The following is a 20,400-nucleotide window of genomic DNA, read 5'->3' on the forward strand; positions in this document are numbered from 1 at the left end:
GCTGGTGCTGCTCTGGGACTTTGATCTGATTACAGGTGAAGAATTAGAAAGAGATTGGATGTGTCTGTAATTGCTGTAGTGAGAAATTGTGCTATCGGAAGACGTCTAACAGGTTTGTCGTGTGTGTGTGTGTGTGTGTGTGTGTGTGTGTGTGTGTATGGTAGTTCTCTGTGTTGCGTGTCTATTTCTAGTCTGGACATGACTAGGTGAGCTCATCTGCCAGAGCTGTGGTTTAGCCCTGATCTGCTCAGAGCTTTTGTTTTTTAATCTGATCTCCCCACAGGCACAAAACGGAGGTAAACACACTCTGACTAACGAGCACTTTTATAAAACCAGCATTTTTTATTTATTATTTTATTTTTATTGATAAAAGAAATATATATGTATTTATTATATTAAATCAATACAGTCACTATGAATTTTCCTCCATGTTGTGACTATTGAATTTATATATACATATATATATAATTTCTTTTTATCTCTGATATCAAAAATACAGTCATTTTTACCAGAACATTATGACTGGTTCAGAATCAACCCAGTCCGAGATGTCGCAGATGCCACGTGACCGGGTTTACTGCACGTCTAAATAAGCGAGCACACCAGTCGGTTGTAGCAGAGAGCAAAACCAGCACCAGGGGCAAAGGATGCGGTTTCACCAACGTCCAAAAGGGCATGAACACATGGTACAAAAGGCATAGAGCAATTAGCACGCCACTGTGGACCACTACCTACTGCAGTTCATGCCATGATCCCTCACTAGCATCATCCGAGTAGCAGTCTTCATCACTGTGTTCATCGTTAGAACATCTCCAAAGTTCTCCTCATGGAGTCTAGTATTATTTAGAGTTCTCCTCAGATCAACACCTGGTTTGGTGGTAAATCAGGGCTTAATGATGGTGAATCAGGTGAGCTGCTGCTGCTGCTGCTGCTGCTGCTGCTGATGGAGTTGAACACATCCTCCACGCTGTGCTGGCTGGACTGGGGGGCGTCCTGGAGGAACCGAGCTCTGTTCTTCAGACTAGCTCACCGACAAGATCTCACTACTTTCTTTCTTCAGAATGAGAAGCTCTTGTTTCTCCTTTTTACTGGATTCATGTTCAGCTGCTTTATCTGTTCTGATGAGATCTGGAGTTAAATATCCAGCTTTGTTAAATGTCTCAGGGTGTAAACTCTGCAGTTTCTCTCTCAGACCACTGTAGACCCTCTTTTGCACCCATATGATCCTTTCCTCATCCTCATTATTGTTTTGTCTGCTGTTTTGATTTTCCCAGAATGCCCTCTGACGCCGGACACCCCCAGCAGTGAAGGCCGAACGTGCACCGGCGGGAGCCGACTGGCAGCGCTGAAGAAGCAGATCGACATCGAGCTGAAAGTCAAACAGGGAGCAGAAAACATGATCCACATGTACTCCAACGGCTCCTCAAAGGTACCCCCCCCATCCAGCCTCATCCACAATCCAGCATTTATAGAACATAAAGTTTCACTCATCATCGTTTTATTTTAAATAAAAAAAATAAGGATATTAGAGAGCTGATCCCGCTTTTGTTGGAGTAACTGTCTCTACTGTCCAGAGAAGAAGACTTTCTACTAGATTTTTCAACTCATCCCAAAAGTACTGGATGGAGCTCCACCACCATCATTCCAGAGAACACAGTTCCTCCACTGCTCCACAGCTCCTCAATGCTGGGGGGCTTTATACCCCTCTAGTCCACGCCTGGCATTAGGCAGCATGGAGTCAATAGGGTCATGATGTTGATCTGCTTCAGAGAGTCCTATTCTATTGGCAGTACTTCTTCTCTACAGGGACTAGACAAGCTGTGTGTGTGCATTTGCAAGTAGCTGAAAGCATTCATTAGAAGGGGTGTCCGCAAACATTTGGACATATAATGTAAGTCATTTGGGGAGCATTGGGGATCCCCACCTGGACCACTGACTCTGTTTATTCTGATGTCATGTAGGGTCACGGTTACGGCTCAGGAGTCTGAGGATGTGGTGAATGAAGCTTCAGTTCAGACTGGAGAGGTTAGCTCACATGAATGGCCTTGACTGTGAGCTTCTCCCTCAGACTGATTACACTATCTCTCTCACACACACCCGCACACACACACACACACACACACACACCCGCACACACACACACGCACACACACGCACACAACCATGTGAGCATATGGATAGCTAATATGCCAGGTACTAAGAGATGTGTGTGTGTGTGTGTCTGAGATGTCAACAAGGGGCTGATGTCAACCAGGTAATTATGGGGAAACAGAGGCCTTTTCTCACACACACACACACACACACACACACACACAAACACACACACACACACACACACACACACACACACACACACACTCTCTCTCTCTCTTTCTCTCTCACACACACACACACACCGGCAGCCGGTAACAGCCTGAGGTATTTCAGTGGAATTTTGTTTACTCGTCCTCGTTCTGTTCACACCGGGGTGATTCAGTTCAGGTCTCCCCTGAAAAGTCTGTCGTCATCTGATTAAGCTAAATAACCGGTACCAGAACCAGAACCCGAGTCCAGAGAGCAGTTCCTAAAATCGCAGGTCTATTATCTATTATTAGATGTTGTTAGATTTGACCATATGTCCTGTTTTCTGTATCATGTTTGACCTGTTTTATTAAAGAAAAAGCCGCTCACTGTGGTTTTACTGCACATCACGTCTAACGCCACCCCTGACCAGGAGCAGGACGGATTACGAAACTCACAATTTAGATTGTGAAACTGCACAGTTTTTATCTCACAAATTGGATCATTAGTGCATTGGCCAAAAAGATATTGTATTACTATAAAACAATGTGTATCACTATTGTCTATAATAATAATAATTATAGTAATAATGACATTTAGGCATATCAGACAATACAGTAAATGGACATACCCTTCTAATGACTGCATTCAGCTACTTTAAGCTGTACCCATTGCTGACACAGATGTGCAAATGCACACACACAGCTTGTCTAGTCCCTGTAGAGAAGAAGTACTGCCAATAGATTAGGACTCTCTGGAGCAGATCATCATCATGAACCTAGTGGCTCCATGCTGCCTAATAATGTCAGGCGTGGGCTAGAGGGGTATAAAGCCCCCCAGTCTTGAGGAGCTGTGGAGCAGTGGAAGAACTGTGTTCTCTGGAATGATGGTGGAGGAGCTCCATCCAGTACTTTTAGGATGAGTTGGGGAGTTGGGAATGATGAGGTGGGGTGGTGATCATCATCATTCAACATCCTGACCTTACTAACGCTCTTTTGGTGGAATGCAATCAAATCCTCACAGCAATGCTCCTCCTCCAAAATCTAGTAGAAAGTCTTCTTCTCTGGACAGTAGAGACAGTGACTCCAACAACTTTTTTTTTTTTTTTTTTTTTTAAATATCCTAGATTTCAGTACAGTGAATGTGCACGTGTCCCAATACTTTTGTCCATAAGTGTCTATCTGAATGTGCAGTGAAATCCAGTATGGGGTTTCTGCAGCCATGCACACCATCTGTATGTCCATGTAACCCATGGATCATACGTTTAACGTCGCTGAGCGATTTTCAGGATCGGCTAAGTTGGAGGAATATCAACTGATGGATTATTTGGGCTGAAGGTCAGCTGATCCCGTGACAGCAGATCAGTCTAGTCTCTAATCTTGTTCCACACTGTTCCTTACATCACCACCCCTAACTGTAAGAAATCTGCAGCATCACTGTAACGCACAGCTGTCCGGTGCAGTGTCCGTGCCTGAACTCCAGGGCTTTTCCTGTTTAACCGCTTCGTTCGTTTGTCTGTGCAGGACCGTAAGCTGTTGGCCACGGCGCAGCAGATGCTGCAGGACAGTAAGATGAAGATTGAGTTCATCAGGATGCAGATCCTAAAAGCCAGCCAGAGCCACGAGCTGAGCTTTGACAACAACGACGTCATTGGTAACGTCACTCTACACTCTCACAGCTGCGTCCTCATTATTGTAGTCGGATCAGCGTGTGATCAGGGAAGGTTTCAGTAGAACTACACGTATTATAGACGCCCTTCGTGTGCACAGCAGGTACCCTACCCCCCTAAAAGGGCATGAAGGAATTGAGTAACGCTTGCTCGAGGCACTGATGATGTCACACAGGCCCATAACTGTCTGGCTGCACTGTCTGGTTGACATCACAGTGGCCCATTAGTAATGGGCTGCATGGATGTCACAATAGCTTGCCAGTGACGGACTGCACTAGTGACAGGACAGTGGCTCAGAAATGATTGGTAGCACTAATGATGTCACAAGGGCCCATAAGTGAATAGCTGTTCTGATGACATCACAGTGGCCCATATGTGTCTTGCTGTATTGATTAAGACACAATAGCCTGAATGTGAATGTTTGCACTGATGACATCACAAAAGCTGATAATTGGCTTGCTGCACTGATGACCTCACAATGGCCTATAAGTGACGGGTGGCACTGAGGACATCATAAGAGCCTGTAAGTTACTGGCTGTACTGATGACATCATAAGAGCCTATAAGTGACGGGCAGCACTGATGACATCATAAGAGCCTATAAGTGACGGGCAGCACTGATGATATCATAAGAGCCTATAAGTTACTTTGATACTGATGACCTCACAATGGCCCATAAGTTAATGGTTGTACTGATGTCATCAGTGCTGCCCGTCACTTATAGGCTCTTATGATGTCATCAGTGCTGCCCGTCACTTATAGGCTCTTATAATGTCATCATAAGAGCCTATAAGTTACTGGTTGTACTGATGTCACCACAATGGCCTATAAGTGACGGCCAGCACTGATGACATCATAAGAGCCTATAAGTTACTGGTTGTACTGATGTCACCACAGTGGCCCATATGTTACTGGTTGTACTGATGACATCATAAGAGCCTGTAAGTTACTGGTTGTATTGATGACATCATAAGAGCCTATAAGTTACTGGTTGTATTGATGACATCATAAGAGCCTATAAGTTACTGGTTGTACTGAGGTCACCACAATGGCCCATAACAATAAGCGAAAGGCCCACAGGTTCATGGTTTGGTTTGGGGCACAGTTCAGCCTGGACATTTTATTGGAAATATTGTTAAAAACAATACAAATAAAATAAAAAATAAAGTATATATTTTAGATGTAAATTCAGATTTACCAAATTTACATCATTGTAAACATGACTGTATCTTTTCTTATTATATTCAATAAAATAAATAAACAGTGACCTTGGATTTATTTGAAAAGAGCTGTGGTTCCTCCATGATTTATCCAGTATAAATGTTCTGCTCTGTTCTAATCTGGTTCCACTTGCTGAAAGGAACCCGTGCATAGCTAAATAGGCCGTAATGTGTGTGTAATAGTGAGTGTGTGTGTGTGTGATCTGTTGCAGCTAAACCCATCATTAGTCCTTTGGACCTGCGGGTGGAGGAGCTGTGCCATCACGCTCGGATCGAGCACGCTGTGGCTGAGGGGGCCAAAAACGTCATGAAGCTGCTGGGCTCGGGAAAACTGACTGAGAAAAAAACTCACTCTGAGGCACGGCTACTGTCTACCCTAACCCCCCCCCTCCCACACACACACACACACACACACACATATGCACTCACACAGAGCACCTGTATATATGTGTGTGTGTGTGTGTGTGTATAATAATATAGAATTCATAACAGAATTCCCTGGCTATATTTATATAATAATATCACAGCAAAACAAATAATATGCTCAGATTCAGAAGTCATGGAGAAATTTGAGATTTCATGATCCATTGCATAGCAGTGAAATCCAGTCTGCTCTCCTGTTGTTCTGTGTTGTTGCCCTTGTCTGATAAATTAATGCACATTAATTAATTTATTTTAATTAAATATTTTTTAATGACATTTAAAATGATCTGATATTAAAATATCTGGATTGTGGGTTTTAGTCATGTGACTGGACAGGTGCTTCATATTTTCCAACATTACACCTTAGCCCTACTGTGGCAGCACAGAGAGTTGTTTCGGAAGGTTAATGAACTGCTGCTTTGCTGTGTGTGTGTGTGTGTGTGTGTGTGTGTGTGTGTGTGTGTGTGTGTGTGTGTGTGTGTGTGTGTGTGTGTGTGTGTGTGTGTGTGTGATTCAGGCCCAGGCTCGGTTTAATGAGTCCAGTCAGAAGTTGGACCTGCTGAAGTATTCTCTGGAGCAGCGGCTCAGTGAGCTCCCTAAACACCACCCGAAGAGCAGCATCATCATGGAGGAGCTATCGCTAATGTCCTCTCCTGCCCTCAGCCCCCGCAACAGCCTCATCTCCACTCAGAATTCATACAGTACAGTGGCTAAACCCGCCGCGCTCACAGGTACACACTCATGTCCATTCAGAATCCGTATAGTACAGTGCAACCCACCGTACCCGTACGCACCCCTGTACCCATCCATACCTAGGGTGGGTCAGAGTATGGATGGGTAAGGTATACCCATTCCCATACCCACACCCATATGCACCAACACCAATCCATACATAACCCATGAACGTTCTCTCTCCCCCACCCTCCCCCCCCAAATACCCACAACCGTACTCGCCCATTAACATGCACAACCCCCCCCTTATCCACCCATTTTTTCTGAAAGACCATCTGTGATTATGTGTAAAAGAGCAGTTTACTCCTCCAGGGACGTTAGATGTTCGGCTGATGGGCTGCCAGGACCTGCTGGAGGACGTGCCAGGCCGCTCAAAGGCCACCACGTTGACCCTGCCGGGCTGGAGCCCCAGCGACACTCGCTCCTCTTTCATGAGTCGCGGGAGCCGCAGTCGAGCAGCCAGCATCCGAAATCTCTCCAAAACAGACGACCTGTCCAGTTCAGTGGCTTCTAATACTCACAGATAGCTCCAATTTAATGTATACTTTATTTTTATTAATGGTGTGTTTATCTGGATCTCTCTGTGTGTGTGTGTGTGTGTGTGTGTGTGTGTGTGTGGTTTCTTCTCAGATGAGATCAGTGCTGTGTTAAAGCTGGATAACACAGTGGTGGGACAGACCAGCTGGAAACCCGTCAGTAATCAGTCGTGGGATCAGAAGTTTACGCTGGAGCTCGACCGGGTAAAACACCTCACTCATCACACAGTAGAAGTAGCTGTGGAGTTCAACTGCACGTAGTTGTGTTTAGTCGGAGCAGCATTTCAGTGCGTTAAACATCCTTCATTTTAAAGCTTTTAGCTTTTTTGGATTTTTTGGATTTTTGCTTTTTCATTTTTTTGTGTTTCATTTTTTTTCTTCTTCTTTTGATCAGCACCCTTATTCTCTCCGCTTCTTTACAAACAAGGTTTCTGAACTTTCTACATTTTAAAGGATGTAGTCTGTTTAACTCTAAGGAAAAAAGAGGTGTTGGAAAATAAGTGAACTTGAGGGGAATACATATAGTTTAGTAGAATATATATGTTATATATTATATATTCTTTAGACAACACAAGACAACCTTATTTACCATTAGCGACGAACACAGTTGGAATTTGGATTCTGCTTTTATCCCATCCGTGCAGTGAAGACAGACATACACACTAGGGATGCAGGGAAGCGATCTGGCTTTTTTTAATTCCGATACGATACATAAACTTTGCATATCTGTCGATACCCGATACCAATCAGATACTATTGCTGAAGTAATAAACCGTATACCTCACCATGTGGGAGAGACTTGAGGCATCAGGATTGACTTAATCATTACTTTACTAACTTTGTAAAACAACATTTAACAAATTAACACATTGTTATTAAAATAAACAATGATGCAGAACACAGCATTCAAATTCAAAATAAAAAAGGAGTTAAAATATATTAAAATATATCAAAATGTATCAGCCAAAACTGAAAATATGTAGCTTCACTTTGTCAAACATACAAATAAATATTTAGTGTAAACAGTAATTCAAAATAAAGTCTAGCAGCTGAACCTGAGAATCAATAAGTAACTTGGTCAAACATACAAACAGCAATCAGAAACCTGTAGTTCAGCCTCGCACCAACCAATTAAAGTATAAGGATCGGTTCCATGGATCGGCCTAATTATCCGATACCCGATGCAGCTAATTTAGTTAATATCGTGTATATAATGTGTGTGTGTGTGTGGTAATGTGTGTGTGTGTGTGTGTGTGTGTGTCCTGTAGTCCCGGGAGTTGGAGATTTCGGTGTACTGGCGGGACTGGCGTTCTCTCTGTGCTGTGAAGTTTCTGAGACTGGAGGATTTTCTGGATAATCAGCGCCACGGGATGTGTCTGTACCTGGAGCCGCAGGGCACTCTGTTCGCCGAGGTACACACTCCTCACACTGCTGCTCACACTGCTGCCTTTAACACACCACTGCATTTCTACACAGAGAGAGTGAGTGAGAGAGAGAGAGAGAGAGAGAGAGATAATTACACCTGGCATACAGTTCATACACTGTAAGGACAAAAGTATTGGGACGCCTGCTCATTCATTGCTTCTTCTGAAATCAAAGGTATTAAATAGAGTTGATCCAGCTTCTGTTGGAGTAACTGTCTCTACTGTCCAGAGAAGAAGACTTACTACTAGATTCTGGAGAATGAGCATTGCTGTGAGCATTTGATTGAGATGGTGATCCTCCATCTTTCTGACCTCACGTGCCATCTTTTAACTGAACACACAGTTCTTCCACACAGTGTCTCACAGCTCCTCAATGCCGGGGGGCTGTATACCCCTCTAGCCCACACCTGCCATTAGGCAGCTTGGAGCCAATAGGGTCATGCTGATCTGCTCATGTTGAGTCCTATTCTATTGGCAGTATTTGGACATACATATAGTGTATATTGCCATATTTGTCCACGCAAGGTTTTGGGTTCTTCATGTGAAAGCGATTCTCTCGCCAACAAAGAAAAGTGTGGGCTTTGGGTAAAGTGAGGGTTCTGTGTGTTCCAGGTTACGTTCTTCAATCCTGTGATTGAGAGAAGAACCAAACTCCAAAGACAAAAGAAGATCTTTTCAAAACAGCAAGGTAAGAGCACCTGTCCAACCCCCTGAGAGCTGGTCTGAAAATAGCACTGGTGGTGGTGGTGATGATGATGAAGGTGATGATGATGATGATGATGTTGGGAATGTGTGTATGTGTAGGGAAGACGTTCCTCAGAGCACCTCAGATGAACATTAACATCGCCACCTGGGGCCGGCTGGTGCGCAGGGCGATTCCCTCCGTCAGTAACTCCACCCTCAGCCCACAGCAGGGGGCAGAGCTCACAGCAGAATCAGGACGGAGCCCACACCCAAATACACACACTCTCAGCAGGTACTCACACACACACACACACACACACACACACATACACACACATTTTTGCTTCTGTGCTTCCTGTCCTACTGTCATGGAGTGTAATTCACTTTAACTCCACTGCAGTAAATACAAATCACGTTGAGCGCCCCCTCATGGACAGTTGTGCACGTGTATTTCTGGACAGTCTGAGACCTCCAGAAGCATGTGGACTGAGGCGGTTGAGTAACACTACAGGAGTTTACACTAATATGACTCTATGGGTTCTGCAGCGTTACACAGCAGTTCTGGAGAGAGGTTCTCCTCCTGCAGCTCCACCACCAAACCTCCATATAGTGCAGTAGCAGCAGCAGCGTTCCGGCCCAGAGTGGGAATGACGGAGACGCCGTTCTCCCTGTTCAGTTCAGTCAGTGGAGCATCAGTATGATCCTGAAGCTGCTGATTTGAGATAGAAATGCTGCAGAATGATGCTTAAAAGCGAGGCTTGCTCAATGTCTGGAGGTACGAGGCTAATGTAGCTAACAAATAACCAGTTAGCATAGTGCTAACTGCATGCTGCATAAATCATCTCACACTGGAGGTGGAGGTGTTGCGTACTCTCTGATAGGATGGATCACGTGGTTTCTGAGACTGTAGGTCTGGAGAATGGAGCAGCACAGTGTGGTGTGTGGTTGTTTACAGTATTAATAAGAGGTTGAATGGTTCTGTGTTGAATCTCCGTAGTGACCCGACGGTGACCAAGCTGGACTTTGACAAAGACCGAACTCCTGGAACTAAACATTACTCACTGGTCAGCATCAGAGAAACGCTGCCGGAGGAGAAGATCCCCAGCAAAGAACAGGTCCAGGTAAAGTCAGAGCTTACTCTAGGTCCGGGGGTTCCCGAACTGTGGGTCAGTGTGTGGATGAGTGGGTAGTAAGGAAGCTGCATCAGGTCATATTTATTTATATATATATTTATTTATATATTTATTTATTTTCTTGTATGAGAGCAGAGCAAAATTAAACATGGTGGTTTCTCACAGACAGACACTTCAGTTATGAGGCTCTATACACAGAGAGGAGAATATAGAGTTAGGAGTCTTACCAAAGGGCTCTTGTTGATGTAGAGTGGTGGACTTACACCAGCCACTGCCACTAGATGTACAGGAACTTAGAATATGCTCCTGCTGGTCTGCGCTGCTCCGGCTAAGATAAGATCATCCTTTTTTAGTCCCACAGTGGGGAAATTCAGTGTCACAGCAGCAAAGGGATAACTTAGATAAATGATCAATATGTACACAATATAACCACTAGTAAAAAGTAAAAAAAAACTCAGAGGAAAAACAAAATTATTTACAGATTATTTACAGATAATTGCAAATTGACCCTTAATTGCACATGTGGACATTGGGGTGGGAAAAATATTGCAGATTGCACATTGTATTGTTAAAACACAAGCTCACTCTTTAAAGAACCAGTTCAAACCTGGATCAGATCAGAATTAATAAGACAGAGTGTCTTATGGTGTATATGTTATTAATTCTGATCTGATTCAGGTTTGAACCCGGTTTGTAAGTGTGTGTGTGTGTGTGTGTGTATGTGTGTGTATGTGTGTGTGTGTGTATATATATATATATATATATATATATATATATATATATATACTTGAAAGGCTCTGAACCCTTGCTCTAGATATACACATTGGTAGTTATCACACTGATCATACTCTCACAGTCAGTGGTGATGGTCTTGACTCCAAGCCCAGACCTGTAGAGGAATATAAACAGAGGAAGCTCTACAGCAGATCTGCAGCAGAGGCCTTGTTCATGCTCCCTGTGTGCTCGGCTAGCAGACAGATAGCAGCCATCCTCGTCCACCTAGTGTAAACAGCTGACCTAATGCTTCTGGAAGATCAAAGCTGCTGCAGTTCCACCTTAAATGGAAATCTCTGTCTGCAGGACGCTCTGAGCTCCTTCGACTTCCTGAACGACAGGAACAGCCTGGGAGTGAAACCTGACCTCAAAGACGTCAAGCAGCACCAGATCCAGTCCCCGGGTTTAGAGCTCATAGCCGTGCCAAAAAACACGGACACAAGGTGAGTTACGGGGATTCTCCGAGAATTAGGCTGGAATCCTGTGGGTTGGAAAATGGGGCAGTGGTGCTCAGCGGTTAGAGCTCCTGGCTGTTGATGACAGGGTTGTGGGTTCTATACCCAGGCTCGGCAAGCTGCCACTGTTGGGCCCTTGAGCAAGGTCCTTCACCCCCTCTGCTCCCTCTCTGCCCCTAGTTTACTAGTGTGCGTGTGTGTGTGTGTGTTCATTAATATTACAATATTACAATTATATAGTCTATTTATATTGTACAGTTCTTGTAAGTAAAAATAAAATGATTAATATTATATAAATCATAATAATTAAGTTATTAATAATAAATTATTTTCCCCAGCGGCTCCATTAGTCTTTCTATATAGGCTTATTTACACTAGCGGTGTTTTTTATGTATTAATGGGAAGTGGGCGTGGCCTAAACCTAAAGTTTATATTCAGCCTTTAATTAATCTCTGTTTCATTAAGAGAGATATTTTTGGAGCCTGCAGCAGAGCTCTGCTCCACAGTCGTCCTGAAAAAAACCTCCTGAAAGTCCGAACCAAGGTCCGAACCAAGGTTCAGTATGTTTGGGTTTGGTCCGGTTAGTTTTGGTACGGTAAAGAACTTTGCTGCGTCCTCTCGCCATCACCCACGTGGGATGCGTCTGCCTATACACTGATTGGTTTGTAGAGGGGCGACTTACCTTTCCTGGTGTCGAGCCGAACCATCCAAAAATATCTGCAACCCGACCCAGCCAGTTCAGTCGATCCATTCAGATGAATTTTGGTCCAATTTTGGACCCTTAAACACACCTACCCATCAAACCCTGGAGGATATGCAGTCAGACAGTGAATAGAGCGCCCCCTACTGGTGCCTGTGTTTGGATCCGTTGATATGTGTATTTTGTTTCCAATAGTGAATTTGGTTGATCTCTAATTTACACACTTGATGATGTATCGACCTCTAGGGAAGAGGAGGAGGATGAGGAGGAGGAGGAAGAGGAGCAGTTTCACTTCAGCCTCAGAGATTTTAAGTGTGTTGCAGTTTTGGGCCGGGGTCATTTTGGGAAGGTAAGTCTGATTTGCACTGATGTGAACAATGTGTGTGTGTGTGTGTGTGTGTGTGTGTGTTCTGCAGCAGCTGTAATTACCTGTGTGTGTACTCAGGTGTTACTGGCGGAATACAGCAGCACGGGAGAGATGTTTGCCATCAAGGCTCTAAAGAAGGGAGACATTGTCGCTCGGGATGAAGTGGACAGGTATGATGGACCACCTGTTTTTTAAACCAAAATAATTTACAGATAATAATAATAATAATAATAATAATAATAATAGAACTACCATTAATGTGTTATTTATTACCAGTAGTGATGACAATATATTGACAAAAGTATTGGGACATCCGCTCATTCCTCGTTTCTTCTGAATTTCTTCAAGGGTATTAAAAAGTGTTGATCCTGCTTTTGATGAAGTAACTGTCCCTACTGTCCATAGAAGACTGGGTCAATTAGATAGCACTGCTGTAAGGATTTGATTGCATTCAGTGACAAAAGCATTAGTGAGGTCAAGATGTCGGATGATGATCACCACCCCACCTCATCCTTAACTCCCTAAGCTCAATGCTGGGGGGCTTTATAACCCTCTAGCCCACGCCTGGCATTATTAGGCAGCATGGAGCCACTAGGTTCATGATGATGATCTGCTCCAGAGAGTCCTAATCTATTGGCAGTACTTCTTCTCTACAGGGACTAGACCAGCTGTGTGTGTGCATTTGCACATTGGTGTCAGCAATGGCTGCAGCTTAAAGTAGCAGAATGCATTCATTAGACGGGGTGTCCACAAACATTTGGACATGTAGTGTATAAAATATTTATATATTTACTGTTACATAAAAACATCTCAATTTTTTACTTTTTTTCTTACATAATGTAAATCTGACAGTTGCTCGTTATCCTGTATCAGAATTCCATGAGGAACGGACCAATAGAAACGCTCCAAAATGACCTGGAATAAAGAAATGTTTTTCATTATTATTAATTTTATTGAAAGTTCAGAAGATTATAGTTTGGTAAAAATACAGTTACTTCTTCAAAAGTTAGCTCTTTGGAATTAGATATGTTTTTGAATAGATTAATACAGTGTGGTCTGATCATCGTCACAGTCCCAGTTATAGACAAACATAGTCTAACCAAACTAATAACACCAACACACTGTAGTACAGTTGTACTGATTGTGTATTTTTATTGAGCACACAGCAGAAACATCAACAGTGCAGGCTAGAAAAAGTTAGTGAACCATGTTAATGACTTCTCTCAGAAGGTTTTTCAGTTTAGGAGATTAGATTGGAAGTGTGGGTTTGCTTTGCTCGTTAAATAAAGGCTCACAAACCCTGATTACTGACATATCTGCTCTCCTCAACAATGATTGGTTAGTGTGAACCGCAGCAAACTTCGTCTCAGCTGTGAAGCATGGTGGAGGGAGCATCATGGTTTGTGTGTAGATCAGTCCACACTTAAACAAATTGTCTAGTTGCTGCTCCAGTTTGATGTGTGTGTGTGTGTGTGTGTGTGTGTGTGTGTGTGTGTGTGTGTGTGTGTGTTTGGTGTGTGTTCCCCAGTCTCATGTGTGAGAAGAGGATTTTTGAGACGGTGAACAGCGTCCGCCACCCGTTCCTGGTGAACCTGTTCGCCTGCTTCCAGACCAAAGAGCATGTGTGTTTTGTGATGGAGTACGCAGCAGGGGGTGACCTGATGATGCACATACACACCGACGTGTTCTCAGAACCACGCGCCACGTAAGTCCATAGGAGCCGTTGCGATGTCAGTCAGTCACATTTCCACATTTGCTTCACTGTTTACTGAAGAAGAACCTCAGCTAGTTCAAATAGACTAAAATTCAGAGCTCCTCTAATCTTAGACTCTACTAAACACAAGTCAAAATAGAGACCATAGTACTCTACTCTACACCCAAGTCCTCTCAGAAGAGGAGGGTCTTCAGTCTGGGTCTCGTGCAGCTGCATGTTGGATAAGTTGCAGGGGTCCACAGTAGTTACAGGCCCAGTCCACTAACGAACACCACTAACGCCACATCTTGAAGCCCCTCCTCTTCCAAGAGTCCTGAATGTAGAGTGTGTGGAGGACTGTCTCCAGACTCACGTCTGTATTTAGTAGAGTCTAAGATTAGAGGATCTTCTACAGCCTTAAACTGTCCCCCGTCTGTTTGATATCCTCGCATCCATATCCTTGCAGTAAATCCTTGAATTTATAAGGTATGCTGACTCTTACCCCCGAGCACAGGGGCTAACTGCAGGCTGTACTGACAACACTACCCCATCCCTCCCTCGCTCACTCATCGCAGCATATCCAGGGTTCTGGTTCGATTGATTTGATTTGCTTCATCTCTTTTTTTGGATTTTGTGTCCTCTGACAGGTTCTACGCAGCTTGTGTCGTCTTGGGGTTGCAGTTTTTACACGAACATAAGATTGTGTACAGGTAAGAAGACCTAAAGAATGATGTGCGCCTGTTTTGAGGCCGGAGTTTTTGTTTTCAGTAAAGGTGAATGTGAATGTAGGCGTGTATCTGATTACACTGAACCTGAACCTGCAGAGACCTGAAGCTGGATAACCTGCTGCTGGACACAGAGGGCTACGTTAAAATCGCTGATTTTGGACTTTGTAAAGAAGGTAAAAATTGTGTATCTATTATTTGTATATATTTGACTCCCTTTTTGTAGTTTTAACTCATTATTACATTACTAGCATGCACTATTATCTAAATGTTTGTGGACACCCCTTCTAATGAATGCGTTCAGCTACTTTAAGCTGTACCCATTGCTGACACAGATGTGCAAATGCACACACAGCTTGTCTAGTCCCTGTAGAGAAGAAGTACTGCCAATAGAATAGGACTCTCTGGAGCAGATCAACATCATGACCCTATTGGCTCCATGCTGCCTAATGCCAGGCATGGGCTAGAGGGGTATAAAGCCCCCCAGCATTGAGGAGCTGTGGAGCAGTGGAAGAACTGTGCTCTCTGGAATGATGGTGGTGGAGCTCCATCCAGTACTTTTGGGATGAGTTGAGGATGATGAGTTGGGATGGTGATCATCATCATCCAACACCCTGACCTCACTAACACTCTTCTCAAACCCTCACTGCAGTGCTGCTTCAAAATCTATTCGAAAGTCTACTTCCCTGGCAGTAGGTCCCAGGTGTCCCAATACTTTTGTCCATATAGTGTATTTGAATATCCAAGACAGTATTCACGCTGTTCCCTCCCATAGATATAGTCAGATTCATGTCTTATTGCTCAGGTATGGGTTTCCGGGACAGGACCAGTACATTCTGCGGCACGCCGGAGTTCTTGGCCCCTGAGGTGCTAACGGAGACATCGTACACACGGGCGGTGGACTGGTGGGGTCTGGGGGTGCTCATATTTGAGATGCTGGTGGGAGAGGTCAGTGTTCAGCCCCTGTAGGCAGCTCTTACCAGTGAAGACTGTTTTTTATTGCTCCTGGGCTCCCCTACAGTTTTAGCTCCACTGCTATAAATACAAATCAGGCAAATGAGTGCCCCCTCATGGACAGCTGTACACGTGCACTTCAGGACAATCTGAAAATCCTGTAGTATTACACTTCCGCCTCAGTCCACATGCTTCTCTACCTTAAGATTCTACTTCTGGATCTCTCAGCTTGTCCAGAAATGCATGTGTATAGCCAGTCCTTAAGTGGTTGCTCAGAGTGTGAATTCCACTTCCCGACTGTAGAGGGAGCCCAGGAGCAAGACGTACCAGTTCTCACGGAGTGCTTTCCAGTTTCATCATCACTGAATACCTGCTTTGTTGAGTTTTTGTACGCCTGAGTGAATCTCCATCCCCTCAGTCGCCGTTCCCTGGCGATGATGAGGAGGAGGTGTTTGACAGCATCGTGAATGACGAGGTCCGCTACCCAAGATTCCTCTCCACAGAGGCCATCTCCATAATGAGGAGGGTTAGTGCCTTGCCAGCAAGCTTGTTCATCAGTGTAACACAGCTGTTCTCAGTAATGGACACTGCACCTTAGCCAGGTCCAGCTGTTGGCTAAATCCTGGTCTTTGCCCGTAGCTCCTGAGGAGGAATCCAGAGCGGCGGCTGGGAGCAGGAGAGCGCGACGCAGAGGAAGTGAAGAAACATCTGTTCTTTCGAGTGAGTTTATGATTCAAATTGTTGTTCGTTTGTCCTGAAGTGATGTCTTAGTTTACTGCAAGGTCTTCAGTTCAGTAGAAGGTCTGCACAGCCCACCAAGCCACCAACCCAAGCATAGAGTTCCTGCGGTTCCTTTAAATATCAGTGGAGCTTCATTGGTAACTTTTCAGTCTTTGCCAGTGTTTATATAAATATAAACACATAATAATAATAATCATAATAATAATAATAATTATTATTATTATTAATTTGTATTAATTGATACATTTTAAAAAAGCACTTTGGTGAACACGTTTTTAAAGGTGTAATATAAATAGAAATAGGGTTTTTTTGCTAAATTTAAAGAAAAAATGACATTTTTGCTTATGTAGGGAGTTTTCACATCTGTGCTTTTTAGTTCAGTTAAATCTGAATCTGGTTTGTTTTAATTTGGGCAGATGGGAATACTAGGGGCGTCCTAGTATTCACACTGGATTGGGATTAAATTAGCCAGTACCCGATCCATTAAAGTAGTAAATACAGTAATCGCACTGGGATGTGGACCAAAACAACCATAGCAGAGACCCTTAAGAGAAGGGTCCACACCACACTGACACTGGCATTAGCGTTAGCCTCCACTCAGTTCTGAACAGGTTCTTCAGTGCTGGTTTATAAACAGAGAAAGCTGAGCGAGCGGTTCTGCGGTTCTCCCGCTGGTAATACAGAGCGTTTCAGTGAGAGTTTTATAAAGGGTCAGATATTATGGTCTGTTTTCAGGTTCCACTGTAAAATAGCTCCACACTGCAGAACCTCAACTCCTTTATTTACCTTCTGAGAACGACCACACTGCTGCTGCTGCTGCAGCCGGCTGGACTATAGTGTTCGTTAGTGGCGCCTTGAGGACACCAGATGGCGCTCTGAACACCATGGTTAAAACAAAGACTCTGGTCTGGATTGGGATTAAGATAGCCAGTACCCGATCCATTCAAATAGTAAATACAGTAATCACACTGGAAGGACCCTTAAGAGCAGGGTCTGCACCACACTGACTGACACCAGCATGGTGGTGTTTTTGAACCCACTTTTAACCCACAGCTTTTCTGACACTGTTTTATTTGTGTGTTTCTAACCATAAACTCTTCCAGAATATCGACTGGAATGGATTACTGGCTAAGAAGGTAAAGCCGCCGTTCGTGCCGACCATTCAGAGCTCCAGTGACGTCAGTAACTTTGATGAGGAGTTCACCTCCGAAGCCCCAGTGCTGACGCCACCCAGAGAGCAGCGTCCGCTGAGCCGAGAGGAGCAGGAGATGTTCGCCGACTTCGACTACATCGCAGACTGGTGTTAGCTTCCCCTTCCCTCCCACGAAATAGAAAACTGTGAACACGGCCTGTATTGCTTCCTGCTTTGCAGAGCCATTTTAGGGACATGCCTAGCGACCGGGGAGGGGGGGAGGTGATCAGAAGTCAGATGTATGTTTGTTTTTTTTTATTAAGAATGGAGGAAAGTGTTACCCAGCATCAACAGGAGGAGGGTGTGCGGACCTCTGCGGGAGTTTTGGAATCCGCTGCTCTAAAATGATCACTCAGCGTTCAGGAGTTTCTTCATGCCAGCTTGGATCCATATCTTTGCTCATATGTTTTAACTTCAGCAGTCCAGAAAGCTCGCGCCAGCCTCGTTTACATGCTCCTTTGAAACCTTCTGACACTAGATTTGGAGGAGAGGACTCAGGAGAGAGCTTCTTCTGATGGTTTTCTTCCATGAAGGTCATGCTTGTGCAGGTACCACCACTCCAGAGCCTGCTAAATCCCTCTACAGCTATTTCTCAGCCAAACAGGGGGTTGATTTGCTATTCTAGTAACCCTCAAAAGACCAAACTCAGTTGTTGCCACTACAGACATCACCACTGACACTACTTTCATCATATCGCTAATAGTGTAGTTCTTCTTACCAGCATTTTTCACAGAAGGGCTCCAACTAGCTTACCTTACAGACCTCTCCATGAACACTAAAGCTGTGTTACAGTAATAGCAACACTATGAGACTCCATTCAGTACTATGGGCTGGTGTTTACACAGCAGTTATGAGTTACAGGGCTGACCTCAGATCAGATTCATTGATAAGCATACATTATACACCACGAGATGCTGTTGGAATGTTAAACAATAGCAGTGGGTTTAAATGGTCAATTTCTGAATGTATTGTAATATATAACAGTATAGTTATACGTATGTATTTATATATCACGCAAAAGCTCAGATCTCCGAAAAGGCAGCTGTACAGGAGGAGGAAAACCCTTCTTTAGTTTTAATGGAGGTCAGTGTAACAATACTCTATTCCAGGTCATTTTGGAGTGTTTCTATTGGTCCGTTCATCACGAGATTATTAAGAACAACTGCAGATTTACATTCTGGAGAAAAGTGGAAAACACTGAAAATGAAGATAGGAGGTTTTTGCACCTGCGACTTGTATACACCGATCAGCCATAACATTAAAAGCACCTCCTTGACCTTGTAACAGCTCAGAACCATCGAGGCATGGACTCGAGGTGGACAGGACCTCCATGAGCATCAGTGGAGCACTTTTGGTAGGTACTGACCACTGCCTACCAGGAACACCCCACAAGACCTGCCTGATGTTCTGGAGATGTTCTGACCCAGTGGTTTATCTAGAACATCACAGTTTGGTGTCTCAGATTCTTACACTTGTCCATTTTTCTGTTCACTTACTGCCTTATCTGTAGATCCACCCTTGACCAGTTGATATTGAATCCATCAGTGTTCTGTACTGTTCACTTTACCTGGCAGTGGTTCTAAATGTATGGCTGATCAGCATATATACAAAAAAAAAAATTACGAAAACACTACATGAAGTGCACATTGTTGTTGGCCACTTTATCAGAAACATGCTCAGTTACACACTGTAGCCCATCTATTGCTGTTCAGTTTATCAGCCCCTTCCTGCCCTGTATATGACTGGAACAGGACAACCACTGTCCACATATTATTGGCATGGTGGTCTGCTCTCAGCACAACAGTGACATTCATTAATCCGTTTACAGCATTTGTCTTGCGTGTGAATGATGAACTCTTATTGGTGTAGGGTGGTGTTCTGTCTTGGCCAGAGAATTGAACCCCACTGGGAAAGCAGTGTTGTTTCTCACTATGCTACTCCATCCGCAGGATCTCGGTAGTGTGTATGTTATGAGTTCATCAGTGTTACGGCCCATTCTGAGAGTCTGAGACCAAACCCTGGCGACGGTATAACCCCAAGCATTAGCAATGAATCTCCATTGGAGTGCGAGAGGTCTTGGGTTCACATCCTGGACGAGCCCCCGATTCTGTCCTGACCTGGTTTCAGAATGCAAGAGTGGGCTGTTTCTCCAGACCCCAGGGATAGAGCTGTAAATGCTTCTATCCAGTCATTCCTCACCAGGCTTCTTTTTAGCAGAGAGTGCCCCCTGGTGGCCACTTGGAAATGAACATTACGACAGGGGGTTGTATGTCTAGCACAGAGGTGTTGCTGCTGGGTTGAGAGTGGGACCACCTTCACCACACAACAGTTGCTCTACAAGGGAGGGGTTCCTTATAAATATATACACTATAAATGAGGGACGTCCCGATCAAGACCCCCCCCTCGGTCTGATCCGACTCTTGATCTTGATGCTAACTATTGGCTGAGACTGATCTGATCCACAACTGTAAACCCCAGTAAAATCACTGTTTTAGTATCAGATTCTAAAATCAGACTAAATTCTAATCTGATTTATTTGTTCGGAGCAACTTTTTAATCGACTGTTTTAAACTCTACAGTATTTAATATCCAAGAGTCCAGTCTGACTGACCCACCTGACCTGATTCAGCTCCCAGCTCCTTTACAGTGTATGCAATGCCAGACTTTTCCTGGAGAGGTCATTCTGTCCACACTTTAAT

At 44.1% G+C, this 20,400-nt stretch overlaps 2 protein-coding genes across 3 annotated transcripts in view; one reads left to right on the forward strand and one right to left on the reverse strand.

Moving 5' to 3' along the window:
* The window catches only part of gtf2b (general transcription factor IIB), a 340,326-nt gene that overhangs the window by 304,765 nt on the left and 15,161 nt on the right, over positions 1-20,400 (reverse strand). The window lies entirely within an intron of this gene.
* Positions 1-20,400, forward strand: part of pkn2a (protein kinase N2a) — a 34,997-nt gene that overhangs the window by 13,191 nt on the left and 1,406 nt on the right. The window contains exons 3-22 of the mRNA XM_072691313.1: positions 1,275-1,429; positions 3,804-3,933; positions 5,381-5,526; positions 6,109-6,322; positions 6,636-6,821; positions 6,954-7,063; positions 8,128-8,271; positions 8,896-8,971; positions 9,088-9,259; positions 9,965-10,088; positions 11,181-11,317; positions 12,276-12,378; positions 12,475-12,566; positions 13,925-14,101; positions 14,737-14,799; positions 14,914-14,990; positions 15,620-15,762; positions 16,187-16,294; positions 16,408-16,488; positions 17,613-20,400. The exon at positions 17,613-20,400 is cut by the window's right edge and continues 1,406 nt beyond it. Coding sequence (XP_072547414.1) covers positions 1,275-1,429; positions 3,804-3,933; positions 5,381-5,526; positions 6,109-6,322; positions 6,636-6,821; positions 6,954-7,063; positions 8,128-8,271; positions 8,896-8,971; positions 9,088-9,259; positions 9,965-10,088; positions 11,181-11,317; positions 12,276-12,378; positions 12,475-12,566; positions 13,925-14,101; positions 14,737-14,799; positions 14,914-14,990; positions 15,620-15,762; positions 16,187-16,294; positions 16,408-16,488; positions 17,613-17,816 — 2,642 coding nt within the window. The 3' untranslated portion in view covers positions 17,817-20,400. The remainder of the gene's footprint in view (positions 1-1,274; positions 1,430-3,803; positions 3,934-5,380; positions 5,527-6,108; positions 6,323-6,635; positions 6,822-6,953; positions 7,064-8,127; positions 8,272-8,895; positions 8,972-9,087; positions 9,260-9,964; positions 10,089-11,180; positions 11,318-12,275; positions 12,379-12,474; positions 12,567-13,924; positions 14,102-14,736; positions 14,800-14,913; positions 14,991-15,619; positions 15,763-16,186; positions 16,295-16,407; positions 16,489-17,612) is intronic.

This window comes from Salminus brasiliensis, chromosome 11 (genome assembly GCF_030463535.1).
Source record: "Salminus brasiliensis chromosome 11, fSalBra1.hap2, whole genome shotgun sequence".
Classification (NCBI taxonomy): Eukaryota; Metazoa; Chordata; class Actinopteri; order Characiformes; family Bryconidae; genus Salminus; species Salminus brasiliensis.